The 27,804-nt window shown below is 46.1% G+C and overlaps 1 protein-coding gene across 2 annotated transcripts in view; it reads right to left on the reverse strand.

Annotated features, from left to right (window-relative positions):
- Positions 1-27,804, reverse strand: part of RPGR (retinitis pigmentosa GTPase regulator) — a 309,545-nt gene that overhangs the window by 141,423 nt on the left and 140,318 nt on the right. For both annotated transcript variants that reach the window (XM_063955571.1, XM_063955570.1), the window contains exons 8-9: positions 9,380-9,535; positions 7,689-7,813 (exon numbers count right to left, since the gene is read on the reverse strand). In XM_063955571.1, coding sequence (XP_063811641.1) covers positions 7,689-7,813; positions 9,380-9,535 — 281 coding nt within the window. The remainder of the gene's footprint in view (positions 1-7,688; positions 7,814-9,379; positions 9,536-27,804) is intronic.

Here is a 27,804-nt window from a genome sequence, read left to right on the forward strand (position 1 = left end):
ATCGAACTGCATTGAGTCAATTATTCACCCTGCTAGACTGCACCTAATTAACTAATTAATTGATTAATTGATTTCAGAGCGCAGAGCATCCCTTTGTTTGTAACACAAATACAGTGCCTTGCTAAAGTTTTCACCTTCTTGGCTTTTTACCTATTATGTTACATTACAACCTGTAATTTAATTTATTTTTTAATCTGAATTTTATGTGATGGAACTGCACAAAATAGTCTAAGTTGGTGAAGTGAAATGAGAAAAATTTCTATAATAGAAATTTTATAAATAAAAATGTGAAATTTGGCATGTGCATATGTATTCACCCCCTTTACTATGAAGCCCCTCAAAAGTTCTGGTGCAACCAATTACCTTCAGAAGTCACATAATTAGTGAAATTAAGTCCACCTGTGTGCAAGCTAAGTGTCACATGATCTGTCGGTATAAACACACCTTTTCTGAAAGGCCCCAGAGGCTGCAACACCACTAACCAAGAGGCATCACACCATGAAGACCAATAAGCGTTTACAAACAAGTCGGGGACAAATTTGTTGAGAAGTACAAGTCATGGTTGGGGTATAAAAAAATATCCAAATCTTTGATGATTCCCCGGAGCACAATCAAATCCATCATCTTCAAATAGAAAGAACATGGTACCACAACAAACCTGCCAAGAGAGGGCCGGCCACCAAAACTCAAGAGACCAGGCAAGGAGGGCATTAATCAGAGAGGCAGCACAGAGACCAAAGGTAACCCTGAAGGAGCTGCAGAGTTCCACAGCAGAGACTGGTGTATCTGCGCATGTGACCACAATAAGCCGTACACTCCATAGAGCCGGGCTTTATGGAAGAGTGGCCAGAAAAAAGCCATTACTTAGTATTAAAAAGAAGGCACATTTTGAGTTTGCCAAAAGGCATGAGGAAGACTCCCCAAATGTATGGAGGAAGGTGCTCTCGTCAGATGAGACTAAAATTGAACTTTTCGGCCACCAAGAAAAACGCTATGTCTGGTGCAAACCCAACACATCCCAGGATCCGAGGTACCAACAGGCTAAAGCTTCGACTGTTCCCAGGATGCACTGCACCGCCTCCTCTATAGCCCCGCCTCCAGGCACTGGAGCTCAGTTTTGTTAACCAGTCCAATGCAGTAGCAGGTAAGAGAGACGGTAGATGTTAGTCACATAGAACCACATTCTCATGACAGGAGAAGGGACTAGCAGCTAATGCCATACAAACCCAAAGAAGCTAAGTGCGTCAGGGTGGGCGCCCTGTGGAATCCAGTGTACCTCGCAGAAAGAGATTTAACAATGGTAAGTCTACCATAAATCTCCTTTTCTGCAGCGTGGTACACTGGTATTCCACAGAGAATAACATCGGGGATGTCCTAAAGCAGATCTTCATGGGAGGGGACGCACTGTAGCGGGCACAAGAACTCGGCATCCAAAGGAAGCATCCTGGGAGAAGGAAGTATCAAAGGCAAAGAACCTGATGACCGTGTTCACTGAGGACCACGTAGCAACCTTGCACAACTGTTCTGCGGACGCGCCATGGTGGGCCGCCCAAGAAGGTCCAACTGACCGAGTAGAATGGGCCTTGATAGCAGCAGGAGCTGGGAGCCCAGCCTGCGCATAAGCTTGTGCAATCACCATTCTAATGCATCTGGCCAAGGTTTGTTATTCACAGGCCAGCCACATTCGTGAAAACCAAAAAGTACAAAAAGAGTATCTGACCTCCTGATAGAGTCAGTCCTTTCCACACAAATACGGAGAGCCCATACCACGTCCAAAGATCTTTCTTTGGAGGTCAAACCAGAAGAGATGAAGGCCGGAACCACAATCTCCTGGTGAAGGTGAAAAGATGATACCACCTGAGGTAAATAACCAGGGAGAGTTCGAAGAACTGCCCGGTCATGGTGAAAAATCAGAAACGGTGGACGACAGGACAAAGGACCAAGTCCGACACCCTTCTAGCAGAGGCAATAGCCAACAGAAACACGACCTTATGCGTAAGGCATTTAAGGTCCACAGACTCAAGAGGTTCAAACGGAGACTCTTGCAGGGTATTTAGACAGATCCCATGGAGCCACAGGAGGGACATAGGGAGGCTGAATCCTTAGAACACCCTGAGTGAAAGTGTGAACGTCAGGAAGAGACAAAAATTTTATCTGAAACCACACCGACAAGGCAGTTATATGAACCTTGAGGGAGACAAGATGAAGGCCCAAATCTAGGCCTTGTTGTAGAAAAGCCAAAAGTCTGGAAGTTTTGAAAGCATATGCATCATAATTCTTAGCGGCACACCACGTGAAGTTAGAATTCCAGTCCCTGTAATAAATTCGAGCTGAAGCTGGTTTACGGGCTTTCAACATAGTTTGAATGACTGCCTCAGAGAATCCTTTTGCTCTCAGGAGTGATGCTTCATGAGCCACACCGTCAAAGCCAGTCTGGTCAGGTCCGGGTAGACACAAGGGCCCTGAACGAGGAGTTCTGGGCGTTGAGGAAGTAGAAGAGGACACTCTATCAAGAGACCCTGCAGGTCTGAGAACTAATGCCGTCTGGGCCACACTGGAGAAACAACAAATAGTATTCATCCTTCTTGCTTGAACTTCCGTATTACCCTGGGCAGGAGTGACACTGAAGGGAACACGTATGGCAGCCGAAAGTTCCATGGAATTGCCATGCATCCACGACCGCTGCTTGAGGATCCCTTGTCCTTGCTCCGAAGACCGTAACCTTGTGATTGTGTCGAGATGCCATCAAGTCTACATCTGGTAGGCTCCACTTGTCCACTAGGAGTTGAAAGACTTCTGGATGAAGGCTCCACTCTTTGGCATGCATATCCTGTTGACTGAGGAAATCCGCTTCCCAGTTGAGGACTCCCGGAATGAACACTACTGATATAGCTGGCAGATGGCGTTCCGCCCATTGGAGGATTTTTGACACTTCCATCATTGCCATGCGGCTTCGAGTGCCGCCTTGATGATTTATGTACGCCACCATTGTGGCGTTGTCCGATTACACTTGAACAGGCCTGTTCTGTACCAGAGACAGGGCCAGTGTCAAGGCATTGAACACTGCCCACAATTGCAGACCGTTTATCAGGAGGAGAGATTCCTCCCTGGTCCACCGACCCTGGAGAGAGAGTGTTACTCAAACACCGCGCCCCAACCTCGCAGACTGGCGTCCGTTGTCAGGAGGACCCAGTTGGAGATACAGAAGGGACGGCCCCTGCTCAACTGTTGGTCCTGTAGCCACCAGCTCAGTGACAGACGAACCTCCGGAGTCAAGGAGATTATTTGAGACCTGATCCGGTGAGGCAGGCCATCCCACTTGGAAAGGATTTACCTCTACAGAGGGCGGGAATGAAATTGAGCGTACTCTACCATGTCGAATGCCGACACCATGAGGCCTAGTACTTGCATCGCCAAGTGTACTGACACTCTCTGGCGAGAGAGGACGTATCTGAGCCTGTCCTGAAGTTTCAGGACCTTCTCTGGAGACAAGAACAATCGTTGATTGTGTGTGCCCAACAATGCCCCCAGGTGCACCATGCTCTGAACAGGGACCAGCGAGGACTTCTTCCAGCTGAATAGCCACCCGAGGGCTTGTAGGGATTGGACCATCAGTTCCAGATGACTGAGGAGAACCTCTGGGGAGTTTACCAGGATCAGCAAGTCGTCCAGATACTGCATGATCCTGACACCCTGAATGCGGAGAAGAGCCGTCATGACTGCCATGACCTTGGTGAAGATCCGAGGAGCTGTGGTCAGTCCGAATGGCAAGGCCTGGAATTGTTAATGTAGGTTGCCAATAGCACACCGCAGATATTACTGATGCGACATGGCAATAGGAATGTGCAGGTAAGCATCCTGTATGTCCAGGGATACCATATAGTCCTTGGGTTCCATGGCCAGTATAATGGAACGCAGAGTTTCCACACGGAATTTGGATACCCTCACAAATTTGTTCAAAGATTTGAGGTTGAGTATAGGCCGGGAGGACCCATTTGGTTTCAGGACTAGAAACAGGGTCGAATAGTAGCCCCTGAATCTTTGAGACAGAGGTATCGGCATAATCACTCCAGTATCTAGGAATGGTTGTACAACCAAGTGTAAAGTCTGTGCTTTCAGCAGATCCGAAGGGATAACCATCAAGCAGAACTCGTGAGGGGGACGTCTCTTGAAGGAGATCGCGTACCCGTGGGAAACAACTTCCCGCACCCAGGCGTCTGAAGTGGTCTTTAACCAGGCCTCGGCAAACTGCAGAAGTCGGTCTCCCACCGTGGGGTCCCCCAGGGGGAGGCCTGCCCCGTCATGCCGCAGGCTTGCCCTGTTTGGAAGCAGGCTGACGGGCGGCTCAAGATTGCTTAGACTTGGGCTTGGTGGTTTTGGAAGTACAAGCCTGTCTCGGGTACGCCTGAACCTTTGCTTTACCTGGAGGTCGAAAGGAACGAAAAGTGGTACTCTTAGCCTTCGGAGCAGAAGGATTAGTACTTGGAAGAAATGCAGTCTTAGCTGTTGCCAAGTCAGTCACGATCTTGTTCAGATCCTATCCAAATAGTATGTCTCCCTTAAAAGGGAGAACCTCAAAGGTCTTTTTGGAGTCCAGGTCCACTTTCCAGGACCTTAACAAAAAAATCCGGCGAGTCAGGATAGACGTAGTAGACGCCTTGGCCGCCATTACGCCTGCATCAGAGGCCACCTCCTGAATATAGCGAGAGGCTGTGGTAATATACGACAGATATTGTCTGGCAGTGTCAGAAAAATTTAGAGGTAGCTCATCCTCAATTGTCTGAACCCATGCTTCAATACCTTTTGCAGCCCAAGAGGCTGCCATAGTGGGTCCATGAACAGCACCGGTAATTGTGTAAATAGACTTCAGGCATCCCTCTACACACTTATCCGTCGGTTCCTTCAGTGAAGTGACAGTGGTGACAGGCAGAGTAGAAGATACCACTAGACGGGCGACATGAGAGTCCACCTGCGGTGGAGTTTACCACTTGTTACTCAACTCCACAGGGATAGAGTAATGAGCTAGCATCTTTTTGGACAGGGAAAATGTCTTCCCTGGAGATGACCAGGATTCCTGATGTATGTCAATTAGAAGATCAGAATGCGGTAAAACTACTTTAGCAACCTTCTGACGTTTAAACTTATCAGGTTTCTTAGACGTAGCAGGGGGCTCAATATCATCATCAATCTGGAGAATCAGCTTGATAGCCTCCACTAGGTCAGGAACATCAACTTGACCTGTAGATTCCTCATCAGAAGCAACTGTATCAGTGTCTGACTGTTCAGTATAATCCCCATCCTCATCGGAAGAATCATCCGAAATATTTAGTGGATTGTGAGAAAGAAATGGTGCATTTAGATGACCCCTTGGCCCCAGCAGGGCGAGGGGTAGAGTTTTGTCTAACCAAAGACTGATTTAATCGTTGTAACTGGGTAGACAGAGCATCCGCCCAAGGCGGGTTAACTACAGGGACAATATGTGGCTGCAACAGCACAGGAGGTCCCACATGGGGCGTAAGCCGCATTACAAGCGTCGTCAGCATATTTGAAAAAGCAGCCCAAGGTGGGTCTTGATTTGCCACAGGTGCTGCAGACTGACTGGAATGTGCAGGGCACGCAGTAGCTGAACCCTCAGTTGAAACCTTTTCCTCAGTGAAATCCGTGGTGCCAGCACTGCATGATGCAGGAGCGTCTGTGGATTTCCCGCCTTGTGTAGCAGACATTATTGGGAGTGTAGCCTTAGGGCGCAGCAGTACAACATAGCCAAGACAAACACAATACCTGCAAAAAAACCCTGTATTATGTGATAGCAAATGCAAAGCACAAAACAGAGGATTTAAGCGGTGTCAGGTGACTGAAACACACAGTGAAAAATACAAAACAGTATATCCTGTGGAACACTATATTTTAAATGAGACCCTGACACACTTAGCCCCCCAGGGTAGAGAATATAGTGATAGCAATATGTGTGATACACAAAATAGAATCCACACAGCAGTTATAGGCACACACAGTCACAGGTACAATGCAGAAATTATTACATATAAACAATAAGACTGAACTGGACTAGTAAATCTACATATAGATATGTATGTATACAGATATAACAATGCACAGTAAACACTGGATGTATATCACAGAATACTTGTACTAAATATTCATATAGCAGTACACTTGTTCTTAACTAACACTGTCTAAAATGACATGTAGAATACTTAAGTGACTGTAAATACACAGCGCTGATAAGACAAAATTGTGATGATAATCTCTTCAGGGAGTGAGGGAGAGAGAGAGATGCAGCTCCAGGGCGGGAACACCAGCAGTAGATGGCGCCCAGAGCTGGGGGAGGGGCTACAGGTCAGCGCTTTATCCCCTCTGCTGGACTTCACCAGCAGGTACTATGTAGCCTATATTAAAAGGATTTTAGTAAATCCGCCCTGTGCTCCCTGCCCTGGTGGATATAGTGGGGTCCCTGTACGGCCACAGTGTCCACGCCAGCGGCGCTGTCCGTCTCCTGGGACCGCGATTTACCGGCGGGTCCCACCTGGGGACCCTCTTATCTCCTCCCTGTCGTGCAGCCACGTGATCCAGGAGAGCAGCAACGGTGGTGTGCCTAGAAACCGGTGTGTCCCCGCTGCAAGTACCCGGGAACCAGGCCGCGGGAGTATACAGCGCCAATGAGGGAGGTAATGGAGCCGCAGCACGGCATGTCAGAATGACATAAAAGTGCTGCGGCCCTTGAAGTCCTCTTAAAAAGCTCTTTTCAGCGCTGCCTAGCACAGCCCGTCCTCTGTTAGTGACCTGCACTGCAGGCACCAACTTACAAACTGAGCTCCTGTGCCTCGAGGCGGGGCTATGGAGGAGGCGGTGTAGTGCATCCTGGGAACAGTCAAAGCTTTAGCCGGTTGGTTATGTTATTCCCTGTGGAATACCAGTGTACACCGCAGCAGAAACTTCAGGTCCCAAGGATATTAGATACAGGAGACTCAACTATTTTCCCCAGTGACATTTATCACCGATATTGGAATTGAATAGTTTTTAAGCACGCAGATTACATTAGCCCAAAATTTCAATTAAACTGCCCCATTACTGAATTGACTCACAGTTACAATTGTTAGAAAAGATACCTTTCGGTCATTTGTTCCTCCATGGATGGAGCCACTCCTCATAATATCTCTTTGTGGAGTTTCTTCAGGATATGCATGAGCCCCATTACTTTCGGTCCTGCTAGTTTGGGCACCACAGAACGCAGGCTGCCTGGCACACATCAATGGCTGCCTGGCACACAGATAAGCTGGGCCTTTGATGTTTCATTTTACTGTCTAACCAGTAAATGTACAAACACAAAGTAACATATTATTGGTGAAATTATGTTCTGGAGAGCCACCTTGTCAGTGTGCAAGGCAGCCAATGCAATACTTTGTCTGCATTCTGTGGTCCACAGGCTATAAGGACTAAAATCAAATAGAAAGCACCAGTAGGTCACAATCTAAGGAGCAGCTTTCCAAAGGTGGACATAAACTTTAAAATAAAAAGTGCAGTTTGTATGAACTGAATATTACAGCCATTAGTGGGGATTATTATGATGCTTATTTAAGTGATAACTGAAATACACTTTTTGTAGCTTAACGTAGCATTAATATGAAGCAAGGCCTCAAATGTATAAAGGATAAAGTAGGAATACTTACAGACTGGACATTAAACTTCAGAAAGTTCATACAGAGTGTGGGTGAAAACTGATTAGTGAAATTCTCATCCCCTAATCCAAGCTTTCCATATCGTCCATCCCCAAAAGTATAAAGAAGACCTTTGTCTACAACATAAAAAGGTATACACATGTTATTATTAGGGTTAAGCACATTAAATATAGTGAACAAAGAAATTACAAGTAATGAAGTTAAATTAAAAAAAAAAAAAGAAAAAAAAAAGGATCCCAAAACTTACATTATAATGTGGTTTTTATATCCTGTAATGTATTTTGCTTTTGCTATTGAAGGATAATATATAATTTGAAAGAGGGAATTTTTACATCATCCTGACTAAACAATTCTCAAACATTTAGCTTGGAGTACACTAAATTAGTCTCTTATGAAACCACTAACGGTCATTTACTAACTGTAACGGATGCATCCCAATTTCTTGTCTTTTTAGTGCTCTTAATAATGCATTTCCACTGTACAGTCTTTGTATTCCTCACTGTAAAATAAATCTGCACTTAAGCTTTGACAATACACCCTAAAATGTGCATGGGGGGGCACTAGGACACTCTGTTCATTGATCTCAATTTTAGTTTTTCTTGCCTAATATCCTGCTCAGTTCAACCTTATGTGTTAAATTAATTATGAGGGAACCTAGGACTTGATTCAGAATTGTACAATATTGCACAGCCGCAAGGAACTGTACAGCTAATATGCAAATGCAGCAGGAGGCGTCTGGTGTAAATAGATGCCTCCTGACTACTTCCATGATCCGCTGATGCGTCTCAAGACGCACCATTAGATCACACAGCGTGACCATCGGTAATCTGAGTAACCTTCAGGTTAAATCAGATTTTTTTTCTCAGGTCATTGTCAGGTCCTTCAGAGATTAACACAAAAAAGATGCTTGGGGCAGAAGCATGATCGGAACACTAACTTTCAGTGCGCCAAGTGTCAAGCATCAGGTTTTTGCTTTATTTCTCCTCTCCCTGATGTCACATTGAGATCATTCATACCTCAGTTTCTTTCTAGTTCACTAAGCTATACAACAGTGAAAAAGCGATCCAAATTCATCTAGTAGTTTTTGCATAATGCCAGAACGAACAGAGACAAAAACGTGTTTTATTTTTTTCGGTCTCCATAGATCATAAACCATCCCTAGACGTATATTTCTCAAAAAATTGCTACGTACAGACAGAACCCTTACAGTTTTATTATATCTAAAGATTCCGTTAAAAAAACAGTGGGAATTATTATTCCTTATAGTGCGTTAACAGGGAGTGTTACTCGCTTGGTAAACAAACAGAATTAGATAAAAAGTAAATTTTTAGGAATAAAAATATTAAAAATATTAATTGTTCATGATTTTACATCAATTCAATAGGTTTGGATACTCGATATTTTGATGATTAAATGTATCAATTTAAGGGCGGTATCCTACTAATGTGGTGAGTTAATGTGGTGAGTTAATAGGATAACGCTATCGGGCTATCCAGTTATTATTAGCATGCATTTATAGGGTGCCACAAAGTTCTGCAGAGCAGTGATGGAAAAGGATGAACAAAACACATAGGCAATAATAAATGAAGAAGTTTCAAGTACAAACACACAATGGTCCGCCCCCAAAAATGTACAAACTGTTTGTGTTTTGTGGAATATATAGATAAGATCTGTTCACTGACCTGTAATTACTGCAGTGTGGTTTTCCCCACAAGCTACATACTGAATTTTATGTGGCTTCAAAGCATCTACTACTTTGGGTGTAGTTGTTTCAAAAATAAAAGTGCCATGTCCTAGCTGTCCAAACTGACCGAGGCCGAACGTGTAAACTTCTTTGTCTGAAAGGAAAGAAATAGAATTTGTAAAAACCAGTTGTCCTGACCTGCAGACATAAATAGGAAAACTCAGTTGTGAAACCATGTAATGAGCATAGTAGAGAAGAAATACATCTTAATAAAACATAAGCAGCAAATACTCATATTTCAATAGATTTCTACTCTTTTTAAAACAGAAAATGAGTTAAGGGAAGTGATTCTCTTAGGTTGTAATAAAAATCAGGATTATTTTACATTTAATAATTATTTATTTGCAAATGAATGGACTGCGTATTAGAAATTGCCATACAATTGAACTATAGTGTCTTTGAAGTCCAAAATATACATTGTTAGGCATATGTACTGAATGGGTAGTTACTTTCCACTGCCTGGGGCAGACTCAACAAGTTCAACTGCAGCAACAGGATGAAAGAAAAGCACTCAGGCTATATATATCTTCAATAAAACTCCCATAGGATTGAGATCTGTTGACTGGAGATGCCAGGTCATAAATCTCAATTCACTTTCAGGTTGCTAAAATAGTCCTAACTCCTAATGAAGATAGATACCATGTTGCCATGCAGAGATGCATCTGATCGGCATCAATGTTAAAATAGCATGTGGCAGTCAAACATTGCTGTACTTTTATAAAGGGACACAATGAATGAGTACCACAAAATGATACCACACCATTATAGTCAGATCACCATCCTGCATTGCAGACACCTGGTGAGAAGAATCCCTGGACTTATGGGGGTATGTTTACGGAGCGGGAGCTTTTGAATTCTCAAGTTTAACCTCAGCATTTAAAGTGGAACGAATATTAATTGCAGAACACACCATGCTTTGCACCTAATAGTAGGGCGGCTTTAAATTGTGAGTTCAAACACTGGCACTTTGTAAATATATTCCATGGTATTTTTTGACATTTCCTGTTTCTAGCATCAGAATAGAGAAGCATGACCCAGTATTCAGACCAGGACCAGGTGCTTTGTCAAGCGTAGAACACATTTGAAATTTTGGTTCCCATGTCCTCTCCTGAGACAAGGTAAGATGAGTTGTATGTACAAATGTGCCTCTTTGCATATTACTGTGGTATGCAACAGTTATCAGTCCAGTAATCCTCAGATGCCTCTCAACTGCACAAATTATGAAATGCTACATGAGCTATGTTAAATAGCATTATCTGCATATACAGTGTTTTCACTGACTGGGCAGGCAATTACAAGGGAAAGGTGCATCTGAATAACTAGCTATTCAGTTTACATTGCTCTATTATAGCAATTTAAAACAATATAGATAGATAGGACTTGATTATTCAAACAGTAAATGAGATCACACTCCCGCTGTGATTAACATTTCATTTAAATAAAAGTCCTGTGAATGCCGCTGAATTGCTCTCTCTCTCTATATATATATATATATATATATATATATATATATATATATATATATAAACAAATATAGAAAACCACAGCACTCGCCACCCCAGAAGCGGGGTGCAGTGTCTGCACTCACCACTCATAGGGTGGGGTGCATGCAGCCCATGGCCACCTACCCAAATACATACAAAATAGAGAATTCAGCACTCACCATAGCAAGCTCACTTGTCCTCACAACATCAATAAATAAATGATGGGGGTTTAGTTGGTGGATTGGCCAATGCACGGAAGCCTGCATACTTCCGTGCATTGGCCAATCCACCAACTAAACCCCCATCATTTATTTATTGATGTTGTGAGGACAAGTGAGCTTGCTATGGTGAGTGCTGAATTCTCTATTTTGTATATATATATATATATATATATGAATATCATGACATGCTCACAATATTGACATCTGAAATGTGGATCCGTCAGGAATGCTGGATCAGACGGAAGTCACCTGACCTCCAGAACCAGAAGACACTGAGCCTGATTCGTTAAGGATTGCAAATGCAAAGTTGCTCACAGTAGCGTTGCATTTGCAGTCTTTAGCAATGCAAATGCAGGGGGAGGTGAATACTACCTCCTCCCTGCATTTGCAATGCGATCGCATCTCAGATGAACATCACGATGTTCATCTGTGACGGCAGGCTGTGTAAGCTTCAGCTTTCTCAAGCTTGCTATCGCAGGACAACTTGCGAGGCCAAGGAACACACGCCCGTTTTCCCGAACACCAGCCACCCTCGTCCCTCCCTTCGAGTGTCTCTGTCTGTCGATCAGGCAGTGGCGTTTGCATACCTGCACTGTGATCGCAGGACCCGTTCTGTATGTGTCTGTGCATGCGCAGGGGCTAACATTGGGAAATGCAGTAAAGATCACTTATGCGATCCTTAATGAATTCCCCCTTCCGTTATTATTATTATCCTTTATTTATATGGCGCCACAAGGGTTCCGCAGCGCACAATTGCAGAGTACATATGCACATAATCAAAACAGGAAAACAGTGAAAGACAATGTAGGACAAGTACAGGGTAACTAAGCATAACTACATCAGTAAACGACAGAGATAAGTTCCAAGGTGGCCAAAAAAACTGCGGGATTTGGGCAGTTGAGGATTATTAAAGTAAGAGAAGGATAAGCACATGAGAGAAGAGGGCCCTACTCGTGAGAGCTTACAATCTAAAGGGGAGTGATAGACAGACAGGGGTGACACAGATGGGGGTACATAGAGAGCGTGAAACAGAAGGTTAGGATGAGATTTGGCTGGGTTTGGTAAAGAAGTGGGTCTTAAGGGCCTGTCTGAAGTTTTGTAGAGAGGTGGAGAGTCTGAGGGGGAGAGGTAAAGAATTCCAGAGAAAGGGAGCAGCATGTGAAAAATCTATAGGATAGGAGTGGGAGGAAGTAATCAGAAGACAGGAGAGTTGTGTTGGATCATCCAGAAGTGATGCACCAGGCAAGTCATCACTAGACCACCAGGAATGTTTTGTTGTCATTCTTATCATGTTGACATCTCATCAGTGTCAACAATATGAATGTCGACGTGATCAAAGTTGACATGCTACAAATCCGCATTACGAGCATATCGACAGTCTCATGTGAATACCAGGAAAAGGCTCCTAACTCAGAATCAACCCCTATGTGGCATTTGTCGAGTGGCAGCACCTTACCACCTAATTTGTATAGAGGCCTACACGATCTGTATTTAATAAATTATAGTATAGGAGTTTAATAACTCTTTTGAAAACTTTGCAGCACTTACAGCAGGGCTCTACATTAACTGCAATAAAATATATTATTTTATTAATATTTCTCAAAACAGAATTCACACCTGTAAGTTTAAAGTCTGTATTCTGGTTGTACATAAAAACGTAGTGCTAACAGGCTATTGGCTTCTTACTTGTTCAAATATATGTTTATTTTCCACACTGAAGCAAATGAAGGTTAAAACTCAGATTATGACTTCAATGTTTAAATCAATGTATTTCGTTGTTCTACTACATTCTTTGCTGTGGAAGCTGTCAATCACATTTTAAAGTCAAAAGACAAAAAGAAGCTTGAAGGGCGCCCTCTCGTGGGCATCAGCAGAGTTACAGAAATGCATCAGATTTTACACAGAGGCAATGCAAGCCAAGCTTCACAACTCATCATCAAAGGGTACAAATCATTTTCATTATTAAAAAAAAAATAATTCTGTTATCTACGAAAAGTAGTAGGTTCAACATAAAAGTACGTCTGTTGCCCAAATTTGCTGAAAGTAACCATGGCCAAAAACATGGAAAATAAGAATTTACTCACCGGTAATTCTATTTCTCGTAGTCCGTAGTGGATGCTGGGAACTCCGTAAGGACCATGGGGAATAGACGGGCTCCGCAGGAGACTGGGCACTCTAAAAGAAAGATTAGGTACTATCTAGTGTGCACTGGCTCCTCCCTCTATGCCCCTCCTCCAGACTTCAGTTAAGGAAACTGTGCCCGGAAGAGCTGACACAACAAGCAAAGGATTTGGAATCCAGGGTAAGACTCATACCAGCCACACCAATCACACTGTACAACTTGTGATAACCATACCCAGTTAACAGTATGAACAACAACTGAGCCTCAGTAACAGATGGCTCATAACAATAACCCTTTAGTTAAGCAATAGCTATATACATGTATTGCAGAGAGTCCGCACTTGGGATGGGCGCCCAGCATCCACTACGGACTACGAGAAATAGAATTACCGGTGAGTAAATTCTTATTTTCTCTGACGTCCTAGTGGATGCTGGGAACTCCGTAAGGACCATGGGGATTATACCAAAGCTCCCAAACGGGCGGGAGAGTGCGGATGACTCTGCAGCACCAAATGAGCAAACACAAGGTCCTCCTCAGCCAGGGTATCAAACTTGTAGAACTTTGCAAAAGTGTTTGAACCCGACCAAGTAGCCGCTCGGCAAAGCTGTAAAGCCGAGACCCCTCGGGCAGCCGCCCAAGAAGAGCCCACCTTCCTTGTGGAATGGGCTTTTACTGATTTAGGATGCGGTAACCCTGCCACAGAATGAGCTTGCTGAATCGTGTTACAGATCCAGCGCACAATAGTTTGCATGCAGGATAAACAGCGAGTCAATTTTCCTGACTCCAGCCGTCCTGACTACATAGATTTTCAAAGCCCTGACTACGTCCAGCAACTTGGAAGCCTCCAAGTCCCGAGTAGCCGCAGGCACCACTATAGGTTGGTTCAAATGAAACGCTGATACCACCTTTGGGAGAAATTGGGGACGAGTCCTCAATTCTGCCCTGTCCATATGGAAGATCAGATACGGGCTTTTACATGACAAAGCCGCCAATTCTGACACACGCCTAGCTGAAGCCAAGGCCAACAGCATGACCACCTTCCACGTGAGATACTTTAGCTCCACGGTCTTAAGTGGCTCAAACCAGTGTGATTTCAGGAAATCCAACACAACGTTAAGATCCCAAGGTGCCACTGGAGGCACAAAAGGGGGCTGAATATGCAGCACTCCCTTAACAAACAAACGTCTGAACTTCAGGCAGTGAAGCCAGTTCTTTTTGAAAGAAAATAGATAGGGCCGAAATCTGGACCTTTATGGATCCTAATTTTAGGCCCATAGACTCTCCCGACTGTAGGAAGTGCAGGAATCGACCCAGCTGGAATTCCTCTGTAGGGGCCTTCCCGGCCTCACACCAAGCAACATATTTTCGCCATATATGGTGATAATGTTTTGCCGTTACGTCTTTCCTAGCCTTTATCAGCGTAGGAATCACTTCATCCGGAATGCCCTTTTCCGCTAGGATCCGGCGTTCAACCGCCATGCCGTCAAACGCAGCCGCGGTAAGTCTTGGAACAGACAGGGCCCCTGCTGTAACAGGTCCTGTCTGAGAGGCAGAGGCCATGGGTCCTCTGAGATCATTTCTTGTAGTTCTGGGTACCAAGTTCTTCTTGGCCAATCCGGAACGATGAGTATAGTTCTTACTCCTCTCTTTCTTACTATCCTCAGTACCTTGGGTATGAGAGGAAGAGGAGGGAACACATAAACTGACTGGTACACCCACGGTGTCACTAGTGCGTCCACAGCTATCGCCTGAGGGTCCCGTGACCAGGCGTAATATTTTTTTAGCTTTTTGTTGATGCGGGATGCCATCATGTCCACCTGTGGCAGTTCCCAACGATTTACAATCTGTGTGAAGACTTCTTGATGAAGTCCCCACTCTCCCGGGTGGAGGTCGTGCCTGCTGAGGAAGTCTGCTTCCCAGTTGTCCACTCCTGGAATGAACACTGCTGACAGTGCTATCACGTGATTCTCCGCCCATCGAAGAATCCTTGTGGCTTCTGCCATTGCCATCCTGCTTCTTGTGCCGCCCTGGCGGTTTACATGGGCGACCGCCGTGATGTTGTCTGACTGAATCAGTACAGATTGGTTTTGAAGCAGGGGCTCTGCTTAACTCAGGGCGTTGTAGATGGCCCTTAGTTCCAATATATTTATGTGTAGAGAAGTCTCCAGACTTGACCACTGTCCCTGGAAGTTTCTTCCCTGAGTGACTGCCCCCCATCCTCAGAGGCTTGCATCCGTGGTCACCAGGATCCAGTCCTGTATGCCGAACCTGTGTTCCTCGAGAAGATGAGCACTCTGCAGCCACCACAGCAGAGACACCCTGGCCCTTGGGGACAGGGTGATCAACCGATGCATCTGAAGATGCGATCCGGACCATTTGTCCAACAGATCCCACTGAAAGATCCTTGCATGGAACCTACCGAAGGGAATTGCTTCGTAAGAAGCCACCATCTTTCCCAGGACTCGCGTGCAGTGATGCACCGACACCTGTTTTGGTTTCAGGAGGTCCCTGACCAGAGATGACAATTCCTGGGCCTTCTCCTCCGGGAGAAACACCTTCTTCTGTTCGGTGTCCAGAATCATTCCCAGGAAAAGCAGACGCGTCGTAGGGATCAGCTGCGACTTCGGGATATTCAGAATCCAGCCGTGCTGTTGCAACACTTCCTGAGAGAGTGCTACGCTGACCAACAACTGCTCTTTGGACCTTGCCTTTATGAGGAGATCAAATACAAGAAAAATCCCTTCGGGACCTCTTAATTGCGCAAAAAATCACAAGGCAGCCTACTGGGAACTCACAATCTCCAAGGTACCCCTCCAAAAGTACCAAAATATATATCAAAAAGGAAACAAGTGGTGGAGACAGTTTTCCCTTAGGCGCTCAACATAGCAAAAAAAGGGTATTATAAAAGGAGTAATACATTCCTTAATGGGTAGAAGAAATCCAGGACACAGTTGCACTCCTCCTTCACTTATCAATACCTCACGAATGCAGGGAAATATGTAAAGAAAAAAATCATAACATGTGTCGTACAATCACAATTTAATGATAAAAACACTGACACACATTTACATAAACACAATCCACATAAAAGAATTCTCCACAAAAGTTCTGCTGAGAATGGGAGGCCAGAATAATTACCAGCAAAAATTGAGAACTGATTTTTGTCAGATCTCAAAAAATAAGAATTTACTTACCGATAATTCTATTTCTCGTAGTCCGTAGTGGATGCTGGGGACTCCGTAAGGACCATGGGAAATAGCGGCTCCGCAGGAGACTGGGCACATCTAAAGAAAGCTTTAGGACTATCTGGTGTGCACTGGCTCCTCCCCCTATGACCCTCCTCCAAGCCTCAGTTAGGATACTGTGCCTGGACGAGCGTACACAATAAGGAAGGATTTTGAATCCCGGGTAAGACTCATACCAGCCACACCAATCACACCGTACAACTTGTGATCTGAACCCAGTTAACAGCATGATAACAGAGGAGCCTCTAGAAAAGATGGCTCACTACAGCAATAACCCGATTTTTTGGTAACAATAACTATGTACCAGTATTGCAGACAATCCGCACTTGGGATGGGCGCCCAGCATCCACTACGGACTACGAGAAATAGAATTATCGGTAAGTAAATTCTTATTTTCTCTAACGTCCTAAGTGGATGCTGGGGACTCCGTAAGGACCATGGGGATTATACCAAAGCTCCCAAACGGGCGGGAGAGTGCGGATGACTCTGCAGCACCAAATGAGAGAACTCCAGGTCCTCCTCAGCCAGGATATCAATTTTGTAGAATTTTACAAACGTATTTGCTCCTGACCAAGTAGCTGCTCGGCAAAGTTGTAAAGCCGAGACCCCTCGGGCAGCCGCCCAAGATGAGCCCACCTTCCTTGTGGAGTGGGCATTTACAGATTTTTGGCTGTGGCAGGCCTGCCACAGAATGTGCAAGCTGAATTGTACTACAAATCCAACGAGCAATAGTCTGCTTAGAAGCAGGAGCACCCAGCTTGTTGGGTGCATACAGGATAAACAGCGAGTCAGATTTCCTGACTCCAGCCGTCCTGGAAACATATTTTCAGGGCCCTGACAACGTCTAGCAACTTGGAGTCCTCCAAGTCCCTAGTAGCCGCAGGCACCACAAATAGGTTGGTTCAGGTGAAACGCTGAAACCACCTTAGGGAGAAACTGAGGACGAGTCCTCAATTCCGCCCTGTCCGAATGGAAAATCAGATAAGGGCTTTTTCAGGATAAAGCCGCCAATTCTGACACTCGCCTGGCCCAGGCCAGGGCCAACAGCATGACCACTTTCCATGTGAGATATTTTAACTCCACAGATTTAAGTGGTTCAAACCAATGTGACTTTTGGAACCCAAAACTACATTGAGATCCCAAAGTGCCACTGGAGGCACAAAAGGAGGCTGTATATGCAGTACCCCTTTTACAAACGTCTGAACTTCAGGGACTGAAGCTAGTTCTTTTTGGAAGAAAATTGACAGGGCCGAAATTTGAACCTTAATGGACCCCAATTTCAGGCCCATAGGCACTCCTGTTTGCAGGAAATGTAGGAATCGACCCAGTTGAATTTCCTCCGTCGGGCCTTACTGGCCTCGCACCACGCAACATATTTTCGCCAATTGCGGTGATAATGTTTTTGCGGTTACATCCTTCCTGGCTTTGATCAGGATAGGGATGACTTCATCCGGAATGCCTTTTTTCCTTCAGGATCCGGCGTTCAACCGCCATGCCGTCAAACGCAGCCGCGGTAAGTCTTGGAACAGACAGGGTCCTTGCTGGAGCAGGTCCCTTCTTAGAGGTAGAGGCCACGGATCCTCCGTGAGCATCTCTTGAAGTTCCGGTTACCAAGTCCTTCTTGGCCAATCCGGAGCCACGAATATAGTGCTTACTCCTCTCCATCTTATCAATCTCAGTACCTTGGGTATGAGAGGCAGAGGAGGGAACACATACCCTGACTGGTACACCCACGGTGTTACCAGAGCGTCTACAGCTATTGCCTGAGGGTCCCTGGACCTGGTGCAATACCTGTCGAGTTTTTCCCAACGGTTTATAATCATGTGGAAGACTTCTGGGTGAAGTCCCCACTCTCCCGGGTGGAGGTCGTGCTGAGGAAGTCTGCTTCCCAGTTGTCCACTCCCGGAATGAATACTGCTGACAGTGCTATCACATGATTTTCCGCCCAGCGAAGAATCCTTGCAGCTTCTGCCATTGCCCTCCTGCTTCTTGTGCCACCCTGTCTGTTTACGTGGGTGACTGCCGTGATGTTGTCCGACTGGATCAACACCGGCTGACCTTGAAGCAGAGGTCTTGCTAAGCTTAGAGCATTGTAAATGTCCCTTAGCTTCAGGATATTTATGTGAAGTGATGTCTCCAGGCTTGACCATAAGCCCTGGATATTCCTTCCCTGTGTGACTGCTCCCCAGCCTCGCAGGCTGGCATCCGTGGTCACCAGGACCCAGTCCTGAATGCCGAATCTGCGGCCCTCTAGAAGATGAGCACTCTGCAACCACCACAGGAGGGACACCCTTGTCCTTGGTGACAGGGTTATCCGCTGATGCATCTGAAGATGCGACCCGGACCATTTGTCCAGCAGGTCCCACTGGAAAGTTCTTGCGTGGAATCTGCCGAATGGGATTGCTTCGTAGGAAGCCACCATTTTACCCAGAACCCTTGTGCATTGATGCACTGAGACTTGGCTCGGTTTTAGGAGGTTCCTGACTAGCTCGGATAACTCCCTGGCTTTCTCCTCCGGGAGAAACACCTTTTTCTGGACTGTGTCCAGGATCATCCCTAGGAACAGAAGACAAGTCGTCGGAACCAGCTGCGATTTTGGAATATTGAGAATCCAATCGTGCTGCCGCAACACTACCTGAGATAGTGCTACACCGACCTCCAACTGTTCCCTGGATCTTACCCTTATCAGGGAATTGTCCAAGTAAGGGATAACTAAAATTCCCTTCCTTCGAAGGAATATCATCATTTCGGCCATTACCTTGGTAAAGACCCGGGGTGCCGTGGAACCATCCATACGGCAGCGTCTGAACTGATAGTGACAGTTCTGTACCATAAACCTGAGGTACCCTTGGTGAGAAGGGTAAATTTTGACATGAAGGTAAGCATCCTTGATGTCCCGAGACATCATGTAGTCCCCTTCTTCCAGGTTCGCAATCACTGCTCTGAGTGACTCAATCTTGAATTTGAAACTAAAACTTTCACTAAGAAGCTCAGGAGAGCCCCTAGTGTGCACCCTTCTCGTTCGGGCACAAAGATCTAACTGAGGCTTGGAGGAGGGTCATAGGGGGAGGAGCCAGTGCACACCAGATAGTCCTAAAGCTTTCTTTAGATGTGCCCAGTCTCCTGCGGAGCCGCTATTCCCCATGGTCCTTACGGAGTCCCCAGCATCCACTTAGGACGTTAGAGAAATGGCAGTTTGTAATATAGTCACCAAGCGTCTCTCCGGAAAAGACCACTGGAACCAGCCTTGGCAATCAATTCAGCTCTCCAGATCTTTTTGCAGCAGCAGCTTCGGAGTCCGGTTTGTCCCTTATCTACCAACGCGTTTCCACCCGCGATGCTGCGGGTCTTTCTCAATGTTAAAATAAGATTTTACTTACCGATAAATCTATTTCTCGGAGTCCGTAGTGGATGCTGGGGTTCCTGAAAGGACCATGGGGAATAGCGGCTCCGCAGGAGACAGGGCACAAAAAGTAAAGCTTTTCCAGATCAGGTGGTGTGCACTGGCTCCTCCCCCTATGACCCTCCTCCAGACTCCAGTTAGGTACTGTGCCCGGACGAGCGTACACAATAATGGAGGATTTTGAATCCCGGGTAAGACTCATACCAGCCACACCAATCACACCGTACAACTTGTGATCTAAACCCAGTTAACAGTATGATAACAGCGGAGCCTCTGAAAGATGGCTTCCTTCAACAATAACCCGAATTAGTTACCAATAACTATGTACAATTATTGCAGATAATCCGCACTTGGGATGGGCGCCCAGCATCCACTACGGACTCCGAGAAATAGATTTATCGGTAAGTAAAATCTTATTTTCTCTATCGTCCTAGTGGATGCTGGGGTTCCTGAAAGGACCATGGGGATTATACCAAAGCTCCCAAACGGGCGGGAGAGTGCGGATGACTCTGCAGCACCGAATGAGAGAACTCCAGGTCCTCCTTAGCCAGAGTATCAAATTTGTAAAATTTTACAAACGTGTTCTCCCCTGACCACGTAGCTGCTCGGCAAAGTTGTAATGCCGAGACCCCTCGGGCAGCCGCCCAAGATGAGCCCACCTTCCTTGTGGAGTGGGCCTTTACAGATTTAGGCTGTGGCAGGCCTGCCACAGAATGTGCAAGTTGGATTGTGCTACAGATCCAACGAGCAATCGTCTGTTTAGACGCAGGAGCACCCATCTTGTTGGGTGCATACAATATAAACAACGAGTCAGATTTTCTGACTCCAGCTGTCCTTGCAATATATATTTTTAATGCTCTGACAACGTCCAGTAACTTGGAGTCCTCCAAGTCACTTGTAGCCGCAGGCACTACAATAGGCTGGTTCAGATGAAATGCTGACACCACCTTAGGGAGAAAATGCGGACGAGTCCGCAGTTCTGCCCTGTCCGAATGGAAAATCAGATATGGGCTTTTGTAAGATAAAGCTGCCAGTTCTGACACTCTCCTGGCCGAAGCCAGGGCTAGAAGCATGGTCACTTTCCATGTGAGATATTTCAAATCCACCTTTTTTAGTGGTTCAAACCAATGAGATTTTAGAAAGTCCAAAACCACATTGAGATCCCACGGTGCCACTGGAGGCACCACAGGAGGCTGTATATGCAGCACTCCCTTAACAAAGGTCTGGACTTCAGGGACTGAAGCCAATTCTTTTTGAAAGAAAATCGACAGGGCCGAAATTTGAACCTTAATAGATCCCAATTTGAGACCCATAGACAATCCTGATTGCAGGAAATGTAGGAATCGACCCAGTTGAAATTCCTCCGTCGGAGCACTCCGATCTTCGCACCACGCAACATATTTTCGCCAAATTCGGTGATAATGTTGCACGGTTACTTCCTTCCTTGCTTTAATCAAAGTAGGAATGACTTCTTCCGGCATGCCTTTTTCCTTTAGGATCCGGCGTTCAACCGCCATGCCGTCAAACGCAGCCGCGGTAAGTCTTGAAACAGACAGGGACCCTGCTGAAGCAAGTCCCTCCTTAGAGGTAGAGGCCACGGATCTTCCGTGATCATCTCTTGAAGTTCCGGGTACCAAGTCCTTCTTGGCCAATCCGGAACCACTAGTATCGTTCTTACGCCTCTTTGCCGTATAATTCTCAATACTTTTGGTATGAGAGGCAGAGGAGGAAACACATACACCGACTGGTACACCCAAGGCGTTACCAGCGCGTCCACAGCTATTGCCTGCGGATCTCTTGACCTGGCGCAATACCTGTCCAGTTTTTTGTTGAGGCGAGACGCCATCATGTCCACCATTGGTCTTTCCCAACGGGTTACCAGCATGTGGAAGACTTCTTGATGAAGTCCCCACTCTCCCGGGTGAAGAACGTGTCTGCTGAGGAAGTCTGCTTCCCAGTTGTCCACTCCCGGGATGAACACTGCTGACAGTGCTATCACATGATTCTCTGCCCAGCGAAGAATCCTTGCAGCTTCTGCCATTGCACTCCTGCTTCTTGTGCCGCCCTGTCTGTTCACATGGGCGACTGCCGTGATGTTGTCCGACTGGATCAACACCGGTTTTCCCTGAAGCAGAGGTTCTGCCTGGCTTAGAGCATTGTATATTGCTCTTAGTTCCAGAATGTTTATGTGAAGAGACGTTTCCAGGCTCGTCCATACTCCCTGGAAGTTTCTTCCTTGTGTGACTGCTCCCCAGCCTCTCAGGCTGGCGTCCGTGGTCACCAGGATCCAATCCTGTATGCCGAATCTGCGGCCCTCCAATAGATGAGCACTCTGCAACCACCACAGAAGAGACACCCTTGTCCTTGGAGACAGGGTTATCCGCAGGTGCATCTGAAGATGCGACCCTGACCATTTGTCCAACAGATCCCTTTGGAAAATTCTTGCGTGGAATCTGCCGAATGGAATTGCTTCGTAAGAAGCCACCATTTTTCCCAGGACTCTTGTGCATTGATGTACAGACACCTTTCCTGGTTTTAGGAGGTTCCTGACAAGCTCGGATAACTCCTTGGCTTTTTCCTCCGGGAGAAAAACCTTTTTCTGAACCGTGTCCAGAATCATCCCTAGGAACAGCAGACGAGTTGTCGGCATTAACTGGGATTTTGGAATATTCAGAATCCACCCGTGCTGTTTTAGCACTTCTTGAGACAGTGCTAATCCCATCTCTAGCTGTTCTCTGGACCTTGCTCTTATTAGGAGATCGTCCAAGTATGGGATAATTAATATGCCTTTTCTTCGAAGAAAAATCATCATCTCGGCCATTACCTTTGTAAAGACCCGAGGTGCCGTGGACAATCCGAACGGCAGCGTCTGAAACTGATAGTGAAAGTTTTGTACAACGAACCTGAGGTACCCCTGGTGTGAGGGGTAAATTGGAACGTGGAGATACGCATCCTTGATGTCCAAGGATACCATAAAGTCCCCCTCTTCCAGGTTCGCTATCACTGCTCTGAGTGACTCCATCTTGAACTTGAACTTCTTTATGTACAGGTTCAAGGACTTCAGATTTAGAATAGGCCTTACCGAGCCATCCGGCTTCGGTACCACAAAAAGAGTGGAATAATACCCCTTCCCTTGTTGTAGAAGAGGTACCTTGACTATCACCTGCTGAGAGTACAGCTTGTGAATGGCTTCCAAAACCGTCTCCCTTTCGGAGGGGGACGTTGGTAAAGCAGACTTCAGGAAACGGCGAGGTGGATCTGTCTCTAATTCCAACCTGTACCCCTGAGATATTATCTGCAGGATCCAGGGATCTACCTGCGAGTGAGCCCACTGCGCGCTGTAATTTTTGAGACGACCACCCACCGTCCCCGAGTCCGCTTGAGAAGCCCCAGCGTCATGCTGAGGCTTTTGTAGAAGCCGGGGAAGGCTTCTGTTCCTGGGAAGGAGCTGCCTGTTGCTGTCTCTTCCCTCGACCTCTGCCTCGTGGCAGATATGAATAGCCCTTTGCTCTCTTATTTTTAAAGGAACGAAAGGGCTGCGGTTGAAAAGTCGGTGCCTTTTTCTGTTGGGGAGTGACTTGAGGTAGAAAGGTGGATTTCCCGGCTGTAGCCGTGGCCACCAAATCTGATAGACCGACTCCAAATAACTCCTCCCCTTTATACGGCAAAACTTCCATATGTCGTTTTGAATCCGCATCGCCTGTCCACTGTCGCGTCCATAAAGCTCTTCTGGCCGAAATGGACATAGCACTTACCCGTGATGCCAGTGTGCAGATATCCCTCTGTGCATCACGCATATAAAGAAATGCATCCTTTATTTGTTCTAACGACAGTAAAATATTGTCCCTGTCCAGGGTATCAATATTTTCAATCAGGGACTCTGACCAAACTACCCCAGCACTGCCCATCCAGGCAGTCGCTATAGCTGGTCGTAGTATAACACCTGCATGTGTGTATATACTTTTTTGGATATTTTCCATCCTCCTATCTGATGGATCTTTAAGTGCGGCCGTCTCAGGAGAGGGTAACGCCACTTGTTTAGATAAGCGTGTTAGCGCCTTGTCCACCCTAGGAGGTGTTTCCCAGCGCTCCCTAACCTCTGGCGGGAAAGGGTATAATGCCAATAATTTCTTTGAAATTATCAGCTTTTTATCAGGGGCAACCCACGCTTCATTACACACGTCATTTAATTCTTCTGATTCAGGAAAAACTATAGGTAGTTTTTTCACACCCCACATAATACCCTGTTTAGTGGTACCTGTAGTATCAGCTAAATGTAACGCCTCCTTCATTGCCAAAATCATATAACGTGTGGCCCTACTGGAAAATACGGTTGATTCGTCACCGTCACCACTGGAGTCAGTGCCTGCGTCTGGGTCTGTGTCGACCGACTGAGGCAAAGGGCGTTTCACAGCCCCTGACGGTGTTTGAGTCGCCTGGACAGGCACTAATTGATTGTCCGGCCGTCTCATGTCGTCAAACGACTGCTTTAGCGTGTTGACACTATCCCGTAGTTCCATAAATAAAGGCATCCATTCTGGTGTCGACTCCCTAGGGGGTGACATCCTCATATTTGGCAATTGCTCCGCCTCCACACCAATATCGTCCTCATACATGTCGACACACACGTACCGACACACAGCAGACACACAGGGAATGCTCCTAACGAAGACAGGACCCACTAGCCCTTTGGGGAGACAGAGGGAGAGTTTGCCAGCACACACCAAAAGCGCTATATATAACAGGGATAGCCTTATAATAAGTGCTCCCTTATAGCTGCTTTATATATATCAAAATATCGCCATAAATTTGCCCCCCCTCTCTGTTTTACCCTGTTTCTGTAGTGCAGTGCAGGGGAGAGACCTGGGAGCCGTCCTGACCAGCGGAGCTGTGAGAGGAAATGGCGCCGTGTGCTGAGGAGATAGGCCCCGCCCCTTTTCCGGCGGGCTCGTCTCCCGCTATTTAGTGAATCCAGGCAGGGGTTAAATATCTCCATATAGCCTCTGGGGGCTATATGTGAGGTATTTTTAGCCTTTATATAGGTTACATTTGCCTCCCAGGGCGCCCCCCCCCAGCGCCCTGCACCCTCAGTGACTGCGTGTGAAGTGTGCTGAGAGGAAAATGGCGCACAGCTGCAGTGCTGTGCGCTACCTTTAGAAGACTGCAGGAGTCTTCAGCCGCCGATTCTGGACCTCTTCTGACTTCAGCATCTGCAAGGGGGCCGGCGGCGCGGCTCCGGTGACCATCCAGGCTGTACCTGTGATCGTCCCTCTGGAGCTGATGTCCAGTAGCCAAGAAGCCAATCCATCCTGCACGCAGGTGAGTTCACTTCTTCTCCCCTCAGTCCCTCGTTGCAGTGATCCTGTTGCCAGCAGGACTCACTGTAAAATAAAAAACCTAAGCTAAACTTTTTCTAAGCAGCTCTTTAGGAGAGCCACCTAGATTGCACCCTTCTCGGCCGGGCACAAAAATCTAACTGGAGTCTGGAGGAGGGTCATAGGGGGAGGAGCCAGTGCACACCACCTGATCTGGAAAAGCTTTACTTTTTGTGCCCTGTCTCCTGCGGAGCCGCTATTCCCCATGGTCCTTTCAGGAACCCCAGCATCCACTAGGACGATAGAGAAAAATGTGGTATATTTTATAGAGTGTTCATGTCATTTATTTTATATTGGACGCACTACAAGGCCATTAAAAATACGCATAAGTGAACACTGCAGGAATATTAAAAAAGGTCTAGTTACCCATGCTCTATCTAATCATTTTAAGGTTCACCATAACAGTTCTGTAAAGGGAATAGTCAGATTTGCGGGATTCAAATTAATTAAACCCACAAATAGACAAAAAGATACTACAACGATGTTGGCAAAAAGTGAAATGCAGTCTATCTATGAGTTTAACACACTGCATCCGTTTGGGTTAAATAATGATTTCGAACTCAAATGGTTTTTATAAAAATTTTATATATTTATGAGATCTGTGTTTTACCCTTATAATGTTTTAATCTATGTTTATTTTTAGGTTCTATCATCTCTGAGAACTGGACTTTTAATCTGGATGTATTATAATGTATTTTGTATATATATATGTGCCGAGGAGATGCAATCGGGTCAGGGAGATTGGTCACCACTTCCGGGTTTGTTGGATGGCAAAAAGGGAATGAACGGTTGGCGGAAGTGCACGCCGCCGCAGTGTCCAAAGTTAGAAGTATGCAGAGTAATGGCTGCTTATGAAATCCGCAATTACCGGAAGTGACGGGGCCGGGATAGAGCCTGCGTCACAGGATGTCACGCGGCTGTAGGGTGGAGGTCAAGTGGTTGGCGGAAGCCGCCGGGGACATCCACTCTACAAAAATGGTTGGCGGAAGTCCCGCTGCCCGAACGTAAGGGGTTGGCAGAAGCCGCCAGGGACATTGATCCTATAAGGATGGTTGGCGGAAGTCCCGCTGCCTAATGGTTGGCGGAGATCCCGGCCAGCATCGTAATATATTTTAAATAAACACAGGATTCAGGTATTGGAAACTCCGTTTGGAGCCCAATACCTGTAGGGGTTTTAAAGACATCTTTATGTGCATATGATATCTGTCAAATTACGGAGAAGCCACGCCCCCGGAAGTGATGTATCGGTTTTTTGGAGCTTGAGATTGGAGGATTGCATCTCCATGGTAACCTATCTGTGGTACAACAGCTGATTGTAATAGAGGATTAAGATTCTAATTGGTGGACTTTTGAATAAATATATGGATCAGAACACTGTCCCTTACTTCACCTTGAGAAAGACCCGCAGCATCGCGGGTGGAAACGCGTTGGTAAATAAGGGACAAACCGGACTCCTAAGCTGCTGCTGCAAAAAGATCTGGAGAGCTGAATTGATTGCCAAGGCTGGTTCCAGTGGTCTTTTCCGGAGAGACGCTTGGTGACTATATTACAAACTGCCATTTTTGAGATCTGACAAAAATCAGTTCTCAATTTTTGCTGGTAATTATTCTGGCCTCCCATTCTCAGCAGAACTTTTGTGGAGAATTCTTTTATGTGGATTGTGTTTATGTAAATGTGTGTCAGTGTTTTTATCATTAAATTGTGATTGTACGACACATGTTATGATTTTTTTCTTTACATATTTCCCTGCATTCGTGAGGTATTGATAAGTGAAGGAGGAGTGCAACTGTGTCCTGGATTTCTTCTACCCATTAAGGAATGTATTACTCCTTTTATAATACCCTTTTTTTGCTATGTTGAGCGCCTAAGGGAAAACTGTCTCCACGACTTGTTTCCTTTATGAGGAGATCGTCCAAGTACGGGATAATTATAACTCCCTTTCTTCGAAGGAGTATCATCATTTCGGCCATTACCTTGGTAAATATTCTCGGAGCCGTGGAGAGACCAAACGGCAACGTTTGGAATTGGTAATGACAGTCCTGTACCACAAATCTGAGGTACTCCTGGTGAGGTGTGTAAATGGGGACATGCAAGTAAGCATCCTTGATGTCCAGCGACACCATAAAATCCCCCTCTTCCAGGCTTGCAATAACCGCCCTGAGCGATTCCATTTTGAACTTGAACTTCTTTATATAAGTGTTCAAGGATTTTAAATTCAGGATGGATCTCACCGAACCGTCCGGTTTCGGTACCACAAACATTGTGGAATATTAACCCCTGCCCTGTTGAAGGAGGGGGACCTTGATTATCACCTGCTGGAGGTACAGCTTGTGAATTGCCGCCAGTACTACCTCCCTTTCCCTGGGAGCAGCTGGCCAGGCTGATTTGAGGTAACGGCGAGGGGGAGTCGCCTCGAACTCCAGCTTGTATCCCTGAGATACAATTTGTACAACCCATAGATCCACTTGTGAGCGAACCCACTGGTTGCTGAAGTTTCGGAGACGCGCCCCCAC

This window comes from Pseudophryne corroboree, chromosome 2, assembly GCF_028390025.1.
Source record: "Pseudophryne corroboree isolate aPseCor3 chromosome 2, aPseCor3.hap2, whole genome shotgun sequence".
NCBI lineage: Eukaryota > Metazoa > Chordata > Amphibia > Anura > Myobatrachidae > Pseudophryne > Pseudophryne corroboree.